The sequence below is a fragment of the Silurus aristotelis genome (genome assembly GCF_946808225.1).
Source record: "Silurus aristotelis genome assembly, chromosome: 23".
NCBI lineage: Eukaryota > Metazoa > Chordata > Actinopteri > Siluriformes > Siluridae > Silurus > Silurus aristotelis.
The window spans coordinates 10,371,677-10,391,556 of record NC_139596.1 but is presented as its reverse complement, the minus strand read 5'-3'; the positions used below and the strand labels follow the sequence as shown (position 1 = coordinate 10,391,556).

Sequence of the window (19,880 nt, the reverse complement as noted above, 5' to 3'; positions counted from 1 at the left end):
GTGAGCGCTAGGAACTGGCAACCCCAGCAGCTGCAGTCGCAAAACGCCCTTACAAAGCAGGACATGCAAGCAGCTTCTGACGTCTGCGGCCACACTGCGCTACCGACGCGTACCGAAGCCGCGCGAGCGGAAACCATGAGTCTAGAACCGCAAAAAACGCCATCATCCCGAGACCCATGAGTCTCCCGGCGACGGCATTTGGGCCGATTTCGCCTTCACGGTCCGCTTCGGAGACTATTTACGGCGCGGAAACCAATAAAGGACTCATGCAGGGGCAGCCCGATACCCCGTCATGGCGGCGCGGAAAAGAGGCGAGCTTTTTACGATTTTGGAAACTAGCGCGGACACCGAAGCGAGCGCGGCCTCCGACGGCGAAGAGTGCCCGGGGAATCTACCCGTTGACGTAAAGTGGTTTGAGTTGCCTTTCAGAGAGCCCGAGTCGGACGAGGAGGAAGAACCGGAGGAAGAAGAGGGGGAGTCCGGGCTGAAGCACACAACAGCTGCGGTGGCGGCGGCGGAGGAGGAGGAGGCTGAAGACGCCGCGGACTCAGTCGACTATGTAGCGGAAGGAGGCGGCTGTAACATTATTTTGGTGACGGGAAACGGGATCAAGCACGACGAGTACGAAGATGAGTCCTATTATGCAAACTCCAACAACTGCTCTGAGACCGCGTCAACCGATTCCGATATCGATTTTTCCGACTTAGAGGAGGAGGAGCGCCCGGACCTGTTCGGCTCGTATGATCTTTTAGACGATGACTGCGGTTCTCCGGATTTCTGGGGTGAGCCCGACCAGGTCATCTCGATTGAGCCATTTACCGCTGTCAGTGGCCCTCAGCACTCGCTAGGGGATGATGCTGACACTTTGGACTATTTCCGGTTGCTCTTCCCAGATTCATTGTTTGAACACATGGTGGAACAAACAAATAACTACGCCCTCTATCGACAGAGGAGGAGCGGTCGGTCAGACGCCCACTGGCACCCCACTGATGTAAGAGAGATGAGAGCGTACGTGGGCCTCAATGTTCTGATGGGCATCAATCAGCTTCCAGATTATGGCATGTACTGGGCAAGTGATATTTTCATAGGCAATGCAGGCTTTAAGAAAACCATGACCGCCAGACGCTTCGAGAAGCTGAACCAGAACCTGCATCTGTGTGACCGCTTATCTGAACCATCCAAAGGTGAGCTGGGATATGATGGCCTGTACAAAATCCGACCAATGCTGGATATAGTGGGAAGCACAATGTGGGAAGCTTACTTACCAAATCGGTGTTTGACTATAGATGAGTGTGCCATTGCCCCTAAAGGGCGTTTTTCCCCATCACAGTACATGCCCTCTAAGCCTTTACGGAAAGGCCTTAGGGTGTGGATGCTTTGTGACTCCCGCTCAGGCTACTGCCACCGTGCGCGGCTTTACGTGGGTAAGCCGAGTGACGATGCGACCATGAGTACAGTGGGTCACCGAGTGGTTACCTCGCTGGTAAGAGGGCTAGAGGGACGCTATCATCACCTTTTTATGGACAGCTTTTTCACATCTCTGCCACTGCTCCAGCGGCTCCTGCAGGATGGCCTGTATGCCTGTGGGCCAACCAACCCAAATCGTCATGGCTACCCTGATGCCCTTAAACCCCGCAACGTAGGCAAGCTAGCTCCAGGTGAGTTCTACCAGTGCCAGCGTGGTAATCTAGTGGCTACTGTCACTCGGGATGCCAAGGTGGTCAGCTGTCTGTCATCCAACTCTGCACCAGGTATTGTGGGCATTGGGCCTGGCAAGCGTGATGGAGAAGGCAGCGATGGAGACTGCAGCAGCCTTTCGAGCTATGGGATCGCTCGGCCGCTCCCGCTGCTGTTGTATCAGGAGAACATGCGTGGTGTAGACTTGTGTGACCAGCTGAGGGAGTGCTATCAGGTAGGACGACCGTGCAAGAAATGGTGGCGCTATTTTCTATGGTTTTACGTCAACTTGTGCATTGTTAATGCTTATATTATTCTGCGTGAGAGTCGCAGCGGTTCTCCACCAGCCGGCTTTAATGGAAAAGAATTTACACAGCGACATTTCCGTGTACGCCTGGCACAGCAGCTTATTGGGGACTACCAAGGTGCCCGGGGCATGGAGCGGGCTGCCCGGAAACGCCATGCTGACTCACCCCTTGAGTACGGACACAGGCTGGAGCGCATGTCGGAGCGCTCACGCCGCTGCCGGAACTGCACCAACAAAGGCTTGCGGCACGAGAGTGTGTTTGGCTGCAAGATCTGCAACGTGCACCTGTGTAGAGGGGGGTGCTTTAGTGAATTCCACAAATAAGCCTTCCTTCTTTTTTTTTTTTTTTATTAGATTTGTATTGTTTATGTTGATGTTTGCATTCTCATTTGGATATGTGACAATGAATACTGAGGAATTTGTTATACAAAGGCAATTGTTACAAGTACTGTAATCATGTTTGTAGTCTGATTTAATGATTAGTTTTAGTGTCATAGTTGTAGAGATGCACGCATTTACCAGAAAATCAGCAATTATACATTTGCATTAGTATAGAATGTTTTGTCTAACTGCCTTTCACATTGCCAACAGTGGCTGTGTCTCACTTTTTATAACCATTAATTAAAATGCATTTTATTGAGAAATAGAAACTGAATAGAAAAACCTTTGGTCTCCTACATTAACAATAGCAGTTACAATTTTTCTGTGAGTTCTTACACTTTTCCAAAATAAATACTCTAAGAATACAACATGCACTTATTTTTAGTCACTTTTATTATATGTAAAATTCTGACGTGAAATCCTTTTATAAGGGACGCAGTAAGTGTCGTGCTGTAGAACTGCCTTGGGATCACTTTCATGAAACTCGTACATTACAAATTGTCAAGGGAACACAGCTTGTAGCAGTGGCAAGGCAGAAAATGGCTCTGTAGTCTCCGTGAAGGAACAGATTGTAGCAGTTTTTAAAGGCACTCCAGCCACGATAGCAAGACCATCTGTGCCCTGGCAGCAAGAGCCTGAATATGAGTACAGAGTCTTTCAATGGGCCACTTTTAAGCAAAGAGCTGCTTCTCCACGAAAGAGAGCTTTCAACAAACACCTCCAGTTTATTGTGATTGTGTCTCATGTGAATACTGCATTTAACTAAACTACCTTTTTAAGTCAGTGTGTGCGCTGTGTGGTAATGGAAGAACAGACAAGCATCAGAAATAATAAAAGTATTTTTATTAATATCAGAAAGTATTAGTTCTGAAGACTAATAATTAATAATAATGATCTATCTATCTATCTATCTATCTATCTATCTATCTATCTATCTATCTATCTATCTATCTATCTATCTATCATCTACAATCTATCTATATCTATCTATCTATCTATCTATCTATCTATCTATCTATCTATCTATCTATCATCTACAATCTATCTATCTATCTATCTATCTATCTATCTATCTATCTATCTATCTATCTATCTATCTATCTATCTATCTATCTATCATCTACAATCTATCTATCTATCTATCTAATCTCTTAATTGTACATTACAATTACAAAATTCCTTTGACACACACACATACTATATATGTACATCTCCTATACCTATATGCATATAAAATATTTAGTCACACGATTGTCATGAGTTGACTCGCGATTAGTCTCAACTTAATCGCACATTTTTATGTTTTAAATGTTCCCTAAAATAATATTTTTTAACTTTTTAATACTCTAATCAACATGGGCATGGACAATTATGGATGCTTTATGCAAATGTATGTTTATTAATGAAACCAAACTCAACATGGAGCATGAAGACAAAATATTTCGGTAAATGTTTTTACACACGGACGGTTTTAATTGCCGGATGTGTGCATCGTGGCGGATTTTGGTGCTGGATTTGAGACGGCGCATCAATAAAACAAATGTTTAATGCTAAAAAAAAATTTTTATGGAGTTTATTTTTTTTAAATATACGAATTAAGAAAGGAGGACGTGAATAAATGTGTGTTGCGTTTAAGGTTTTCATTTCAACGAATTTTATATTTTTAAAAAATGGCCAAACAGAAACGTACGCTGCCTTAACGTGTTAATATAACTATTGCCATTTAAATTAATTAACGTGTTTATATATATATATATATATATATATATATATATATATATATATATATATATATATATATATATAATGTGTGTGTAAATCAATTGTTGTCACAATGGAATATCCTTTTTTGTTCTTTCTTAGGCATTTAAAGTGTTAATAAGAAGAATAATTATAATAATAATTAAACATTTTATTTATGGGCACCTTACATACAGTTAAGACACATAAAACAAGGTAAAATAATAAAACATTATACAACCAATAAGAAGTTTGTATACAACAATATCACTGTTTCTTTTCTCTTTTTCCTCTCTCTCTCTCTCTCTCTCTCTCTCTCTCTCTCTCTCTCTCTCTCTCTCTCTCTCTCTCTCTCTCTCTATCCCCATGTGGTTGTAGTGTGCTCTGAAAGTCCCGCCTCTCGGTTTGGGTAGGAGGCGTGGTCTTGTAAGTCCCTCGAGGATTCACCATGGCAACTCCAATCAGAGATTAGACAGAGAGTAGCCAGGAGGCTCGCGCTGTTGTCACGGGTAACATGTGTAGTGGGACGAGACACGAGGACACACACGAACGCGCGCGCACACGCGGTGCAGTTCCTAAATCAGGCAGTGTTTTGTGTGAGGAGAAGATAACACCTGGTTCTGGCAAAGCATGAATTTTTTTTATACATTTATATTTTCTTATAATGCACTTTAATCTGGTTTAGTCGGTTTCCCCCCTGAAACTCATATGGCTGTTTAAAATGTTAAAAGTGTTATTATTATAATAAAAATGGGTAACAGACACAACTGATCATCTCTAGATTACAAAGCAAATTCAATCTTTCGTTCATTCGTTTGTATAGTCATTTAATCATTTATTTATTCAATAAGTCATTCATTCCATCATTTGTTAAATGATTCATTTAATCATGCGATTATCATTCTTTTCAATCAATCCTTCATTCAATCATTTATCAATGCCATCATTCATGCATTATCCAATCATTTTTTAAATTCAATATTTCATTCATTTATTAATTCATTCATTCGATATTTTACACTCATCCTGATCTGTAGCCTTGAATGTCTTCTGTTGTGAATGTTGTTAAAGCCTGGATCAGCCACTAGATGGCAATGTGTTAATGCGAACAATCAAAACAATGACCTATTGCTGCACAAGTCATGTTGACTTTACAATGTATTGTACATTAAAATTCTACTAATAATGAAATTAAACCTGTACTCATTACATTTATGGAAACAGTGAAGCTGTTAGAAAAGTTTCCCAGTCCTTGTTAGGAATCCTTTAACCCATTCTTTGTTTGAGAACCCAGAGAACCTATCTCTGATTTCATCATCTGATTTCATCATCTTCAGTCGCCAGCATGTTTGTGCGAGGTGCACACAGCAACCTTCTGTTTTAGTTCAGGATCAGTTGTGCCACATTGTTGTCCCTAAATATATAAATGATCACTTAAAATTAAGCCTTTCACTGTTTTGCATTCATTTTTCAGTAGAATCATGAAAAAAGATTGACCCATATTCCTGATCTTGATCTTAAATCTTGAGTCCTAGTAGCAAAAGTATGTCAAAATGAGCCATCCAATGATGTCTAGTAACTATAAATGATAATAAGCACTATAGTCCATTTAAAATCTGTACCACAATTTAAGATTTAAACATTGAAGGATAGAATCACATCTGTTGAAATATTGAATATCTTGTACACACACTGCTGAGGCTGACTGACTCAGTGCAGTCACCCTCCTCTCAAGAGTTATTTTTCTGTGGACACATTTCTGCTACTGATACCAGAGAACTCAGGTATGATTTTTTTCTAAGCACTAATCAGAACATCTGTACTTTCCTTCAGTCCTTCTCCTGTATAGAAACAGGAAGACATTCTGAATCTTTGCTCAATATTAAAGCGCTGAAGCAGTACTGGAATAGGAATATCTTATTTGCTGCGAATGTGTTTCACTTGTGCGCAGCATTCCTGACGATCCTGGGATCCTCCATGACATTGACCAAGATAAGTTTAAATGTTTTGAGCAGTAGTATTTGTAGCATTACTGCAAATCCTGTTGAACCGCTGAATTTAACTCTACTAAATGAAGGTCTTCAAGGGACTAAAACCACATTTTTTTTAGCCCTCTAGAATCTAAATGCCACAATCCTAAATTAAGAGGAGGTAAACACACTTTTCTCCCCCTGTACACATGCTTATGTAAAACCTTCAGGGAAACTTATAAATCATGAAAAGAAAAAGGTTTATCTTTTTATAATTTGCATCTGTATCCTTGAATGAGTTGTTAAAAAAATAGCCAGGAGCATATGTATTTAAAATGTAGCCTAAAATATAAAATTATGATAATATAAATAATAATAACAATAATAATAATAATAATAATAATAATTAATAATAATAATAATAATAATAATGACAGAGAAGGGCTGTACAAAACAAGTGCGACATTCTGAGGTTTACAAACAGGTTACATGTACAAAGAGGAAGGCTTTCCTGAACAAGTAAATCTTGGCCTTACTTCACAAGCAGATACAGTGAGGGAAATAAGTATTTGAACACCCTGCTATTTTGCAAGTTCTCCCACTTAGAAATCATGGAGGGGTCTGAAATTGTCATCATAGGTGCATGTCCACTGTGAGAGACATAATCTAAAAAAATAAAATCCAGAAATCACAATGTATGATTTTTAAACTATTTATTTGTATGATACAGCTGCAAATAAGTATTTGAACACCTGTCTATCAGCTAGAATTCTGACCCTCAAAGACCTGTTAGTCTGCCTTTAAAATATCCACCTCCACTACATTTAATATCCTAAATTAGATGCACCTGTTTGAGGTCGTTAGCTGCATAAAGACACCTGTCCACCCCATACAATCAGTAAGAATCTAACTACTAACATGGCCAAGACCAAAGAGCTGTCCAAAGACACTAGAGACAAAATTGTACACCTCCACAAGGCTGGAAAGGGCTACGGGGAAATTGGCAAGCAGCTTGGTGAAAAAAGGTCCACTGTTGGAGCAATCATTAGAAAATGGAAGAAGCTAAACATGACTGTCAATCTCCCTCGGACTGGGGCTCCATGCAAGATCTCACCTCGTGGGGTCTCAATGATCCTAAGGAAGGTGAGAAATCAGCCCAGAACTACACGGGAGGAGCTGGTCAATGACCTGAAAAGAGCTGGGACCACCATTTCCAAGGTTACTGTTGGTAATACACTCAGACGTCATGGTTTGAAATCATGCATGGCACCGAAGGTTCCCCTGCTTAAACCAGCACATGTCCAGGCACGTCTTAAGTTTGCTAATGACCATTTGGATGATACAGAGGAGTCATGGGAGAAAGTCATGTGGTCAGATGAGACCAAAATACAACTTTTGGGTCATAATTCCACTAAACGTGTTTGGAGGAAGAAGAATGATGAGTACCATCCCAAGAACACCATCCCTACTGTGAAGCATGGGGGTGGTAGCATCATGCTTTGGGGGTGTTTTTCTGCACATGGGACAGGGCGACTGCACTGTATTAAGGAGAGGATGACCGGGGCCATGTATTGCGAGATTTTGGGGAACAACCTCCTTCCCTTAGTTAGAGCATTGAAGATGGGTCGAGGCTGGGTCTTCCAACATGACAATGACCCGAAGCACACAACCAAGGAGTGGCTCTGTAAGAAGCATATCAAGGTTCTGGCGTGGCCTAGCCAGTCTCCAGACCTAAACCCAATAGAGAATCTTTGGAGGGAGCTCAAACGCCGTGTTTCTCAGCGACAGGCCAGAAACCTGACTGATCTAGAGAAGATCTGTGTGGAGGAGTCGGCCAAAATCCCTCCTGCAGTGTGTGCAAACCTGGTGAAAAACTACAGGAAACGTTTGACCTCTGTAATTACAAACAAAGGCTACTGTACCAAATATTAACATTGACTTTCTCAGGTGTTCAAATACTTATTTGCAGCTGTATCATACAAATAAATAGTTAAAAAAATCATACATTGTGATTTCTGGATTTTTTTTTTAGATTATGTCTCTCACAGTGGACATGCACCTACGATGACAATTTCAGACCCCTTCATGATTTCTAAGTGGGAGAACTTGCAAAATAGCAGGGTGTTCAAATACTTATTTTCCTCACTGTATAAACACACTTCATTAAGTGTAGGATTAAGTGTTGGTGTAGGTAAAATATGTAGGAATTAGATCTGAACTTTCTATTCTAATCATTTATTCACAGGTATTACAGTTTAATAGTGGGAGAAGTTGAAATGGTGAATGCACTACTAATAGTATAGCATTTAAAGAGGACCCATTTGAATCATTATTGTGTTCAAGATGTTTTTTTGCTCTTTATGCCACCTGAAAGAATGAAAATGAAACTTAAATTGAAGTCTAGTCTTTCAGCTTTTATTCACAGGGCAACTCAAAGGTTTAGGAATTGCAGCAATTTTTGCAGTCCCCCTATTCAGAGGCTCAATTCTACGAATAAATATTTGTAGAATAATCAAAATACATGTTTATTTTTTATATTTTGTTGTGAATCCTCAATAAGCAATGATTGCCTGAAGTATGGAATCCATAGACATCACCAAAGAATGGGTTTTCTTCTTTTTGATGCTTTGCCAGGCCTTTACTGCAACTGTCTTCAAGCCTTTCTGCCTTTACTTTGACTTCAGCAAGAGAAAATCATGCTTGATAAGGTTGAGATCAGGTGATTGACCATTGAAGTATATTCTACTTCTTTACGTTCCAAATTCCCTGTTATTGTCCATGTGCACTGTGGAATGCCATCCGGTCAACTTGAATTGGCTGAATTTGGCCAAGCAGTATATGTGTATACACTTCTGAATGCTTTTGTTTCCTGTCACATCATTAATAACCATCAGTGCCAGTGCAGGTCATGCATGCCCATACCATCACACAGCCTTCACTGTATTGATGATGTTGCATGCTTTGGATCATGAGCTGTTCCAAGCCATCTCCATATTGTCTCCTTCCTGTCATTCTGGTACTGACTGATTTTTTTTAGAAAAAAGTCTAATCTGGCCTTTTTATTTTTGAAGCTTAGGAATGGTTTACATCTTGTGGTAAAACTTTTTGTATTTGCTCTTATAAAAATTATCTTGATTGTGTACCTGGACAATGGCATTCCTACCTCCTGCTGAGTGTTCTTCACTTAGTGGGATGTGTGAAGGGGTTTACTTGACCATGGAGAGGATCCTGTGATTATCCACCTATGCTGCCTTTCAATGGACATTTTGGCCTTTTTATGTTAGAGTTGACCAGTGCATTTATTTTTCTCCGAATATTCCAAACTGTCGATTTGGCCACAACTACTGTTCCTGCTATCTCTCTAGTGAGTTTATGTTTTTATAGCCTAATTATGGCCAGTTATATTTGTATGAGAAGCTCCTTTGAATAGCTTCCAAATGCAAATAAAAGCTGAGAGCGTGCACTTTAAGCCCGTATTCATAACTTTATATACGGTTATGTACTGTAACTTGAATATGCTTTGGTACACACGTAAAAGAACGATGTGCCTGTTTTCAAATATATTAGGATGTAACATTAGCTCTTTGTAAAACAATAAGTATTTTTAAGAGACAAAATGTATCTGTTATAAACTATGTATTGCATATATTAATAATATAACATTTTGATTCTTATAGTTAAAATATTTAAACTTATGATCCAAAAAATGTCGATCTTTAAAATACAAGAAGTAATATAAATGTATGAAAAAAAAAAAGAAGTGCAAATGAGTTATACACTATACTATCCAAAAATCTAAAGAAAAAAACACCAATCACAAATCTTGTTACCATCATTTAGTATTAAGAACCCTAACCCTCTTCTGTTTCAGCATGATATATTATGTGGTACCTGTCTGGTGTTTCTTGTTTCAGGCCTGATGAGAAAAGGGGCCTAAGGGATGAACTCTTGTAGAACACAGCACTGAGGTAAGTTTATTTGACAAGCAGAGGTCTGGAAACCAAACCCTAAAGTTTAACCAACTGTAAAGTACCAACAGAAAAACTAATAGAGAAACCATGACACTAAAAAGTGGATGGGAATTCCATGACCTATGTTGCCAAATGTTTAGATCACTTAGCTATTTCATACCCTTCTAAAACCAATAAACATATACAGCCTTTAACTGTTGCTAATTTATTATCGTATATACCCTGCTGTTTTCAGCTCTTAAGTGTGGAGGAGATTACTTCAGGGACCAATGCTGATGCAAAGTGTCTGAACTGACATGACTTGTGTGGAACTTCTCACAAAGCATTGTGAGTTTCAAGAATAAATATGTGTTGCAATAGTATTTATAAAACATGTAGAGGCCCATATTTAAAAGCAGGAGTGTTTATTAATTGTAATCACTATTATAATTAATAACACTATTATATTGTTAAAATAGTTGAATAATATAATAATTTTACAATAACCATTAAAATCATAAAAATAAAAAATAAAATGTCCATTCACAGTATTTTTTTTTATACAATTTTGGTAGTCCTACATTACTGTTTTTTTTATTCTGTAAATAATAATTCCACAACAATAACGGCTGATATGAAAATCTTTTTATAACTTCAGCCTTTATTACTTTAGTATCCTAAAGTAACTTTTTGCCTATTGGAAATTTGGCTATAAGACCCTGCTTAACAATCCCAGGAAGATACAGAGAAGAATCTTTCTCACTTAATCAATCAGAATCAGAATAGTTTATTGATCCCTTGGGTTGCAATTGCTCAAAGTAAAATAAAAGATTAAAGTAAAATCAAAAGAAAAGAAATATTTAAATAAATATTTAGTGAAGTTTTATTTGCAGCAGTAGTGCCATAACCACTGAGCTACAGTACCGCCAGTTTAAGTCGGCTCGAATCCAACGCCCATATCTGGTTTTGGGACATCTCTGTGTTTCATAGAAACAGGGAGAATCACCACAGGCAGTTTAATTTCTGGATCAGAAGTAAATTTTATATCCAGATAGACCTGCAAGAGAAAACATTGATTGATTGCAATGAGTGATACTTGAAAAGAGTTTGACTGTATAAAGAAACTTTGATGACTTCAGTGTATGTATTCATAAACTAATAAATAGACCAATAAATCAGTTGCAGAATATGAGGACAGTGTAACTTAATTATAGCCATGTTTCCAATGACAAAGAAAATTAATACTAAAAAAAGAAAAAGAAAGCTATTTATTTATATATATATATATATATATATATATATATATATATATATATATATATATATATATATATATATATATAGCTAAATATAAATTTTTTATTTAAAACACCACTGAATAATTTACATTTGTGATTCTATGGATAGCCCACCTTAAGCCTGTACTCCACTTTGAGTACCTTGCAGTTGAGGATAGAAATACTGGTATCTGCTGGAATGTTCAGCATCTTGGTCACACACTGCTCGGTTGATGGCTCAATGGGATCGCCTAACTCTTTCAGGATCTCTTTAGTGCGTATTGATCTTTTCTTTCCGGCAAAGAAGCTCTGCTTCTGGTACAAGAGGAACTTAGGTGTGACCGTACGAGAGGAATTGTTTCCGACGTCTATCTTCACCTTCATTTGCTCATCTGTAATTGGAAAAAAAAAAAAGAAGTTGCGCTAATTACAAATAAAGGACAGAGAAAGGGAATTGTATGTTTAATAACGATGTAGTCATATCTGAATTAATAAAACAATAAGCAAACCAAAACCTCAAACTGATTTAATTTAAGTCAGTATTATTGCAGAGTTTAAATAAGCAGGAAAGAATTCACACAGGAAAGCATGTCCTCAGTATAACAACAGAGACAATCAATATCACTGGTGTTTTCCAAGAAAACAGATAAGCAATACAGTGATTTAAGGGCAAACGTTGCATGAAGAGCCTTAGAAATAGAGTCCTAGAGTCTTGAGACATTTATAGGATTTATTGGCTTTTATAATTGATCCTGTGTGTTGGGAACTTGTTTTACCAAATTAGTTTTGGTCCTTTTTAAATTTGTAAAAATATTTATTTAGACTTGCCTTTTTTTAAATTTTTATAAATTTGTCAAGAAATAATTCTTTCTTCTAGAAAACATCAAATTATCAGGAAAAGCCACAGATATGACGTAAAAGTTTGGCCTCAAAAATGGTTTTATTGTTTTCAGTGTTGTTTACATTTGGACTTGATCTCTGTTCGACATAATCTTGACTTGGCCATAACCACCTTAAAACTTAAAGTTGGGATAGTCTTGATCTTGGATTTGAAAATCGGGGTCTTGATTATAGCCCTAGTAGTACTCTATCTGATCTGGATCTACTGAGCTGACCCGATGAATGACGGCCCAACAACAGAACCTACTTGTTTTTAAAGCTCTGCGGCAAAACATTTTTTTAATATCTGGCCCAAATATGGTGCACATCAAATACAACATTTAAGAGAAACCAGTCCAGGTGTTCATTACTGTTTGGACATAGATGGTGAGCTCTCTTTATGGCAAATTAGCCCACTTGCTTACATTCGCTACGGTCTCAGTGGTAGCATGGAATCTAATATATTTGTAAACAAACAGGTAGATAGTACCTCTGAGTGGAATACTAACATCTGGTTTACTGCAGAAATTGCTTAAGCTTTTGGAAAAACTTAAACATGGACATAAGACACGAAACCAAAACTAAACTAGTGATAATGGTGAATAAATGGACATTTTTAAAGATGTGGACATATGTGTTAAAAGTCAAAGTGTTCAGTGTCGGGAACAGCTGCTTGGCTGGCAAGTGTTAAAAATGTGTGAAAGTTTAGTTCAGGAAGCTACTAGTGTAAAATAAACTGGAAATAAGATGCTGTGAGGTAAGATATTGTTCTTAAATTATGGTAGAAATTCATTCTGTAAAATTAACTTGTTGAAAAATCATATCATACTACCTAAGATTCTAAACCATATGGTGTCGATTGACACTGTAAAGTAATAACCTTAAAATATTCATGAGGTATTACCTATAAAGAAACCCATCTTCTCTAAATGAACATCCATGGTCACGTTTCCTGATGTCAAGATTTTCATCTTCTTCTCTTTATGCCCGTGTTGAGGTGTCTAAATAAGAATGTTTAGTAAGCTTAACAAGCAACACACAGACTATTTTTTTGCTGGTTTGTAGCTCGTAATCAGGTTCCTACCATCAAGTGTGGGATCGTCAGATCTCCCTGAGGAACATAGTTGAAATATACTTTGGCTTTTTTTGTCATTAACATTGATCTGCACAATTTGGCCTCTAAAAAGTATTTCACAGCTCCATGGTAGCCTTTGAAGGATACAGGCATGTCTCTGGGAAAATGCCACACAAGCAGAACGGTTAAAAAAAAGGTCTGAGTGAATGACTATAAAACATAAAATATATTAGAGTAATTCTCACTGATAAGGAAGCTGAAAGGTGAATGGGTAAACATGTATTCCAGGTTCAACAATTCTCGAGTCTGAAAAGAGATATTTCAATATAATTTACTTTCTTTGTGCAAAATGCAATAATATACAACTACTACAACAAGAACTACTACTACTACTACTAATTAAAATAATAATTATAACAATTATTATTGTTATTATTAGTAGTAGTTGTAGTGTTGAATAGCAGGGCTGCAACCAACGATTATTTTGATAATCTATTACTCAGATGATTATTTTTTCAATTAATCAATTCATCTGATAAACATATATTTTAATTAAATGTTTTGCTTATTATAACTATATAAAACCTTATTTATGTGTAAAAGTGTACTTAAAAAAATGCAAAAGCAACATATTGAATTCTGAATATTGAATAATATCTTCAATTTGGACATTTTAAAGCTTATAATGGCTGCTTGTTGAGGAGTGCATGCGAGATGTCTCCTTTGAACAAACTCATGCTGGGTTGTTTTGTTTCAAATAATCAAAAACAACAAAAAAACAGTACTTAAGTTTGCAAGGTGAAGCAATTTGTGTAAGTCATTTGTATTGTATTTTGCGGATGGCAAGTTGACAACCATGTTTAAAAAATCAATATAAAATATAATATAACATTGTTTTGACAATTTTTGTTTACAAAAATAAAGACATTTTGTTCAGTTGTAAAGATATAAGCATCTAGAATATCTAATTAATTTAATATAATAATTCAATTAAATATGCATAAATTTAATAAACAATGAAAACAAGCATTTGAATGGAGAAACACAGCAAGCTACAGGCTTGGCGGGGGGGGGGGAGGGGGGGGGACATATACTTTGGTGTACAAATGAATAATTCGCTGCAAACCGCAACAGTGACTAAAAATAGAATGAGTTACTGCTGCTGTTATTTGCTGCTTTTATTTTAAGCTTTTGCACCGTTTTAATTGAATCCATCACTATGTTATGAGCGAGGTGATGCGACCTGATGCTCGCGAGTCACGACAGAACAGATCCAGTGTGACTGTCTCGAAGTTATTAAACAAACAGTTTACACAATAAAATAAGTTTACATAATAGCACTTAATTAAACTATACCATTTTTACATGATGAGCATTATACAGTTTTTGCTTACCATGCTAATATTTCGCCTTTATCCGTGACATCACTGTGCCTTCTTTTCATGTGCTCCTGCATCACTGTGGTACTTTCATGCCACACAAGCTCAGCTTTGCATAACTTGCAAGTTACAGTTTTCTTTGTTGTGTTTAATATAAAATGCTCACATGCCTTGGATGACTTGGGACGCACACTTTTTCCTGCTGCCGGTTGACCCTGTACTCTCTACAATTTCGCATGTGGCTGTGTTATCTTGCCATCAGCCCAACTGATCGATAACAGCATTGGTTGAATTTTATCATTTATCTTCAACGGATTTTATCATTTATTATTAGCTATTTTATCGATTTGTTGTTGCAGCCCTATTAAATAGTAGCAGTAATATTATCAAAAAACTATTAAAAAAAACAATAATTTAAAACTTTCTTTAAACTTACAACACTGTCCATTCTCATTTGTTAACAGTGAGTATCCATCGTCACCTGCAAATACAAAAATCAAATGAAAATACTTATTTTGTGTACGAATGGTAATAACCTCTTTTCCAGATACTGGAGAATTTTCAGTCTTTTTACTCTTGGATTTAGGTGATTTCATTGCAGGTTACCAATGTTTTTTTGCATGCTTTGGAGTTATTTATTACATTATTAAAGACTTTCCTTTTGAGGAGTCATAGTCAGAAACAAATCTGGTACTGTCTCAAATGGTGGTCTAACTATCTCAAGCTGTGCCTGTGGGACTTTAAATTGTGTAACTTCGAGTTAATATTTCAGTTTTCACAATTGCACAGTTGTTGGATTAAAAAAAAAAATCAACAACAACTCTGATAATAACTCAGAAGATTTCAAACACACTTTTCACGTTGTAATTATGGGGTATTGTTTGTAGACTTTTTTGAAAAATTATGAATTTAATCCATTCTGTAAAAAGGTTGTAACATAAGAAATTTTGTGATTTTTTTAAGAATGCACTGTATAGGGAACACTGTAATGGTCAGCTGGTAAGACGAACTTTGCAATAACGAAAGCTAGATAAGAGAGGAATGTAAACAGGAAGAGTGGACCATTAGGGTGTAACCTTCCAGTGTCCCAAAAGTTTTTATACACAGGGCAAATTAACACTATAACATCTCTTCAGAGAGTCATTGCTTTGTAAAAAATCATTCTTGATGAACTTTAACACATTATGTTATGCATCTAACTGGTGTCCACTTGAACTTTGCTACAGCTTCCAGATCCAGCATTTGGAATGATCTTTTCTTCTATCAAAGGCATTTATAAAGTCTATCCGAAAACAAAAAACATGTAACCCAGGTATAAAAGCACGCACTGAAAGACATTTTGTTGAAAGTGTTTACATCCCCATGTATGAAGACGTTTGGACAGGGTCACGTGGGAGAAACATCAGGAAGCGTTTCAAGAAAAACAACTATCTAGAGGGTTTTTCATTTCTGCCTGAATGCATTTGATTCCAGGTGATGATTTACCTTTACTTTTCTCTCCTTGAATGAAGTACTGAAATGACTTGAAGCACGTTTCTTTATCGTGGTAAACGACTACGTTGTTCTTGCCGCAGTTTTCCGCCCACATGACAGACGCTTTCCCTTTAGCTTTAATGAACAGGCGCTCGACCCGAGTTTCCTTCTTCACCTCCAAAGTCACTTTTCCGCAGATGTAGTCTCCATTAGTAAACGTGTTACTTTCATTTACAGGGTCGAATGTCACGGAGAAATTCTTTACGCTACAAGCCATAGTTTTTAGTATATGAGTCCAGCTTATATGTCATTGTAAAGCAGAACACGTTGTAGGCACTTCCCCAAACCTGTGTACTTTGTACACAGTACAGTGACGTCTAAAGGTAACTTCCGATTTGAATTCCAGCTAGACTTGAGTTACAGGTCCACGTCAGAGGTTTGGGACAGTGTCCCAACCTGAGCTATACGAAATATATATTTTGCATGCATCTATTATACAGACTGCCATTGCTATAGGAACTATGTGGCTTGAACAGCTCTTTAGAGCAGACCCCCAGGTGAGGTGTTCATGCAGGTGTAAGTTCCGGTGACGCCTTGGGAATTCCCTCTGTGTTATTCCTCACTCGACTTCATCATGGACCACAAACACACGGGTTTCAATTATATTTTATATAAAATTGCGTTTCATGGATATTTCAAAATACTGAGATCTGTCTATCTAATCTGTCTGTCTGTCTGTCTGTCTGTCTGCCTGCCCCCCCCCCCTTTCATATATCTTTTTCTACATTAATAATAGTACATCAGAATTAGAAATATAGACCAAGATGACCAAGACATACATACACACATACATACATACTATGGACATGATGTAATACTAAACATTACAGGTAATTTGTATAGTGTTCAATACTAGTCATTATAGATCAGTTGTAAAATGCCCAATACTTGACATTAGAAGTCATTTGTCAGATGTCCAATACTAGAAATCACAGGTTATAAAGTTTCCAATACTAGACATCACAGGTTATAAAGTTTCCAATACTAGACATCACAGGTTATAAAGTTTCCAATACTAGACATCACAGGTTATAAAGTGTCCAATACTAGACATTACAAGCCATAAGTAAAATGTCCCGTACTAGACAATACATCTCTTTGTAAAGTGTCCGAAATATTTCAGGTCACTTGTCCAATACAATGAATTATAGGTAGTCATATTTGTAAAGTAGGTGATGTTTTACCTTTCATTTGTTCTTCAATGAAGTAATGAACTGATTTAAATAATGCCTCTTTAGCGCTGTAAACGATATAGTTCCTTATGGTCTGTCTTTCAGTCCACTGCACACTTGCTTCCCCTTTGACATCAATCAAAAGACTCTGTATATGAGTTTTCTTCACCACCTCTAAAGTCACACGTCCAGTGATGTAGTCTCCAGTAGTAAATGTGTTGCTCAGATTTACAGGATTTACTCTCACTGATAAACTCTTTACTTTACATGCCATAGTTTTCAGTTCACATGTAAGGTGTTTAACTTCCACTGATTACACTTTTTTTGTGTTTTGGTCTTTTAAGTGTACTGACATTTTAGAGCTGCTTCTGATGCCCAAATAGCTGCCTACTACCTGTACCTGCACACTACCAAGGGAATAAGCAAATGGCTGTTACAACCCTGGTAGTGCTTCATGACATATACAATCGAGTGCTTTTTGTTAGAGCCCTGCTCTTTCCTCTCTAGGCAAATGATGAGGGCGAAGTCAGGTGTAAGGAAATGAGAACAGGACTCTAGTTGCTAGAATTTGTTGGATGACGCCAGTGACTAACTTAGACATCCACTGAAAACCCTCTTAATATAAAAAAATAATGTACACCATCTATTCTAATTTTATGATTTTATGTATCAGAAAAAGCAAAGTACACCTTTACTTCTGCCATAGGCTTTAAGAGGCTAAGTATCAGCCAGTTTCTGCTTATTAAATGCCCTTATAGCAAGTTTAATCACATCTATAAAAAATGACGTTTTAGCAGTTTGCTGGTCTGGAGTATTCATGTGTGTGTTAACACAATGCCAAGGAGGAAACACAGCAATTATCACTGCCCATCAATCTGTGAAGAGTTATAAGGCAATTTTCAATAAATCCCTATTCTACACAGAGAAAGGTTGTTCACAAGTGAAAAACTTTCAAGAAAGAACACATTCACCCCAAAGGACAGTGCAATGCTCAGTAAAAAATAGCAAACAAGTTATATTTCATATTTTACAAACTCGACACTTCAGACATTATGTTCAATTGGAAAGTTGACGGTACAATTTAAAAAAAGAGAACAAGTATATTTTGTTGGAAAGGTTGCCAGGAGGAATCCTCTTCTCTCTAAAAAGAACACGGAAGCACTGCTTAGGTTTGCAATGTTGTATCAAACCACAAGACTTCTGAAGCAATGTCCTTTGGACAGTCGAGACCAAAGGGGAGATGTTCGACCAAAATGCACAACGCCACATTTTTGTTAAACACTTTGGTGAATGGGTGATGGGTTGTTTTGTGGCCACAGAAACTGAGCAACTCGCAGTTCTAGAGTTAAATGTGAGGCCTTCTCTCTAACAAAGCTTGTGCGAAATTGGTTCATGCAGGACAATGTTCCCAAGCACACCAGCAAATCTACAACAAAATGGCTGAAAAAGAACAAGGTGTTGCAATGGCCCAGTCACAGTCCAGACCTCAACCTGACTGAAAGCTGTGCAGAAACAAATGCCCACAAACCTCTATGAACCAAAGCAACTTTGTAAAGAAGAACGAGCCAAAATATCTTCACAACGATGTGAGAGACTTTACAAGCGATGTAATTATAAGTTGTCATTCTCCATTTTGACTTGATGTTTGTTATAAAGACACAGAGTAATATGTCATGCATTGTTGTTCATCTGATGTTGTATTGACCTAATAAGAACCAGATATTTTTTTTGGCCTGATACATAAAGCTATAGAATTTAAAGTAGTGAAAATAGACTTAAAGGGAAAGAGTTTGGAAAGAAAACAATATATTTAAATTTGACTTAAAAAAGATGTTATATATCTTATCTAATAGTATACAGGAAACATGTATCTGGCACCTTTAATAGCTTTCATATTTATCTCATTTACTGAAAACCAACTTTACATGACTAAACCACACGATGGCAGTGTGCACTGAATGATATTTCTAAATCATTGATTTAAGATTTAAAATGGCCGCTAGCACTTTTTTCCCCTTGAAAACTGAAAAACTCTCTCAAAAACTCGACTATCAACCTTTTAATTATTATTGTTGTTGTTGTTGCTGCTGCTGGGAAGATTTTCTACAATGTCCCACATGTTATCTTTAATATAGCAATCTATATTTCTTATCCAGTATATTCAAAAATCAAAAGTTATTCAAATATTCATAAGTATGTTTAGTGATATTGTGAATGTTTATTTATATAAAACAGTAATTGTAGTGTTTTCTTTCAACTGTTATTTTCAAACAGACTGAATGAAATAAATGCAACTGCTGTTTATCTGTTCTTCACAGCATCCAAAGTCTTAATACATTATTATCTGATAGTGAGGATGTGTGACTCAAATACAATGTCTTTTTTTTTTTTTTTTTTTTTCAGGAAAAGCCTTCGGGTGATTTTGAAATGACTTCGGCACTCATTCACTTAATTAATTCCCTAAAGTACTTCTCCTGTTCAAGATTATCTCTAGCTTGGCCTGAGGCATTACCCATTGTTATGAGTAGGCTTAATGATGA

At 37.1% G+C, this 19,880-nt stretch overlaps 2 protein-coding genes across 3 annotated transcripts in view; one reads left to right on the top strand and one right to left on the bottom strand.

Annotated features, from left to right (window-relative positions):
• Positions 1-2,733, top strand: part of LOC310718746 (piggyBac transposable element-derived protein 4-like) — a 2,996-nt gene extending 263 nt beyond the window's left edge. The window contains exons 1-2 of the mRNA XM_083527731.1: positions 1-1,658; positions 1,752-2,733. The exon at positions 1-1,658 is cut by the window's left edge and continues 263 nt beyond it. Coding sequence (XP_083383857.1) covers positions 293-1,658; positions 1,752-2,308 — 1,923 coding nt within the window. The 5' untranslated portion in view covers positions 1-292 and the 3' untranslated portion in view covers positions 2,309-2,733. The remainder of the gene's footprint in view (positions 1,659-1,751) is intronic.
• Positions 2,734-10,668: 7,935 nt separating this feature from the next.
• On the bottom strand, positions 10,669-17,701 carry LOC310718664 (arrestin domain-containing protein 3-like). 2 transcript variants are annotated; one of them, XM_083527584.1, is made up of 7 exons: positions 17,353-17,701; positions 15,072-15,116; positions 13,502-13,562; positions 13,266-13,413; positions 13,086-13,182; positions 11,438-11,694; positions 10,669-11,082 (listed from the first exon to the last, which is right to left on the bottom strand). In XM_083527584.1, the coding sequence occupies exons 1-7, from the start codon at positions 17,612-17,614 to the stop codon at positions 10,957-10,959; spliced, it is 996 nt and encodes a 331-aa protein (XP_083383710.1). In that variant the 5' UTR covers positions 17,615-17,701; the 3' UTR covers positions 10,669-10,956. The 2 variants fall into 2 exon arrangements, with proteins under 2 accessions (XP_083383710.1, XP_083383709.1); XM_083527583.1 differs by lacking the exon at positions 17,353-17,701 and adding an exon at positions 16,121-16,628.
• Between the last annotated feature and the right edge of the window lie 2,179 nt (positions 17,702-19,880).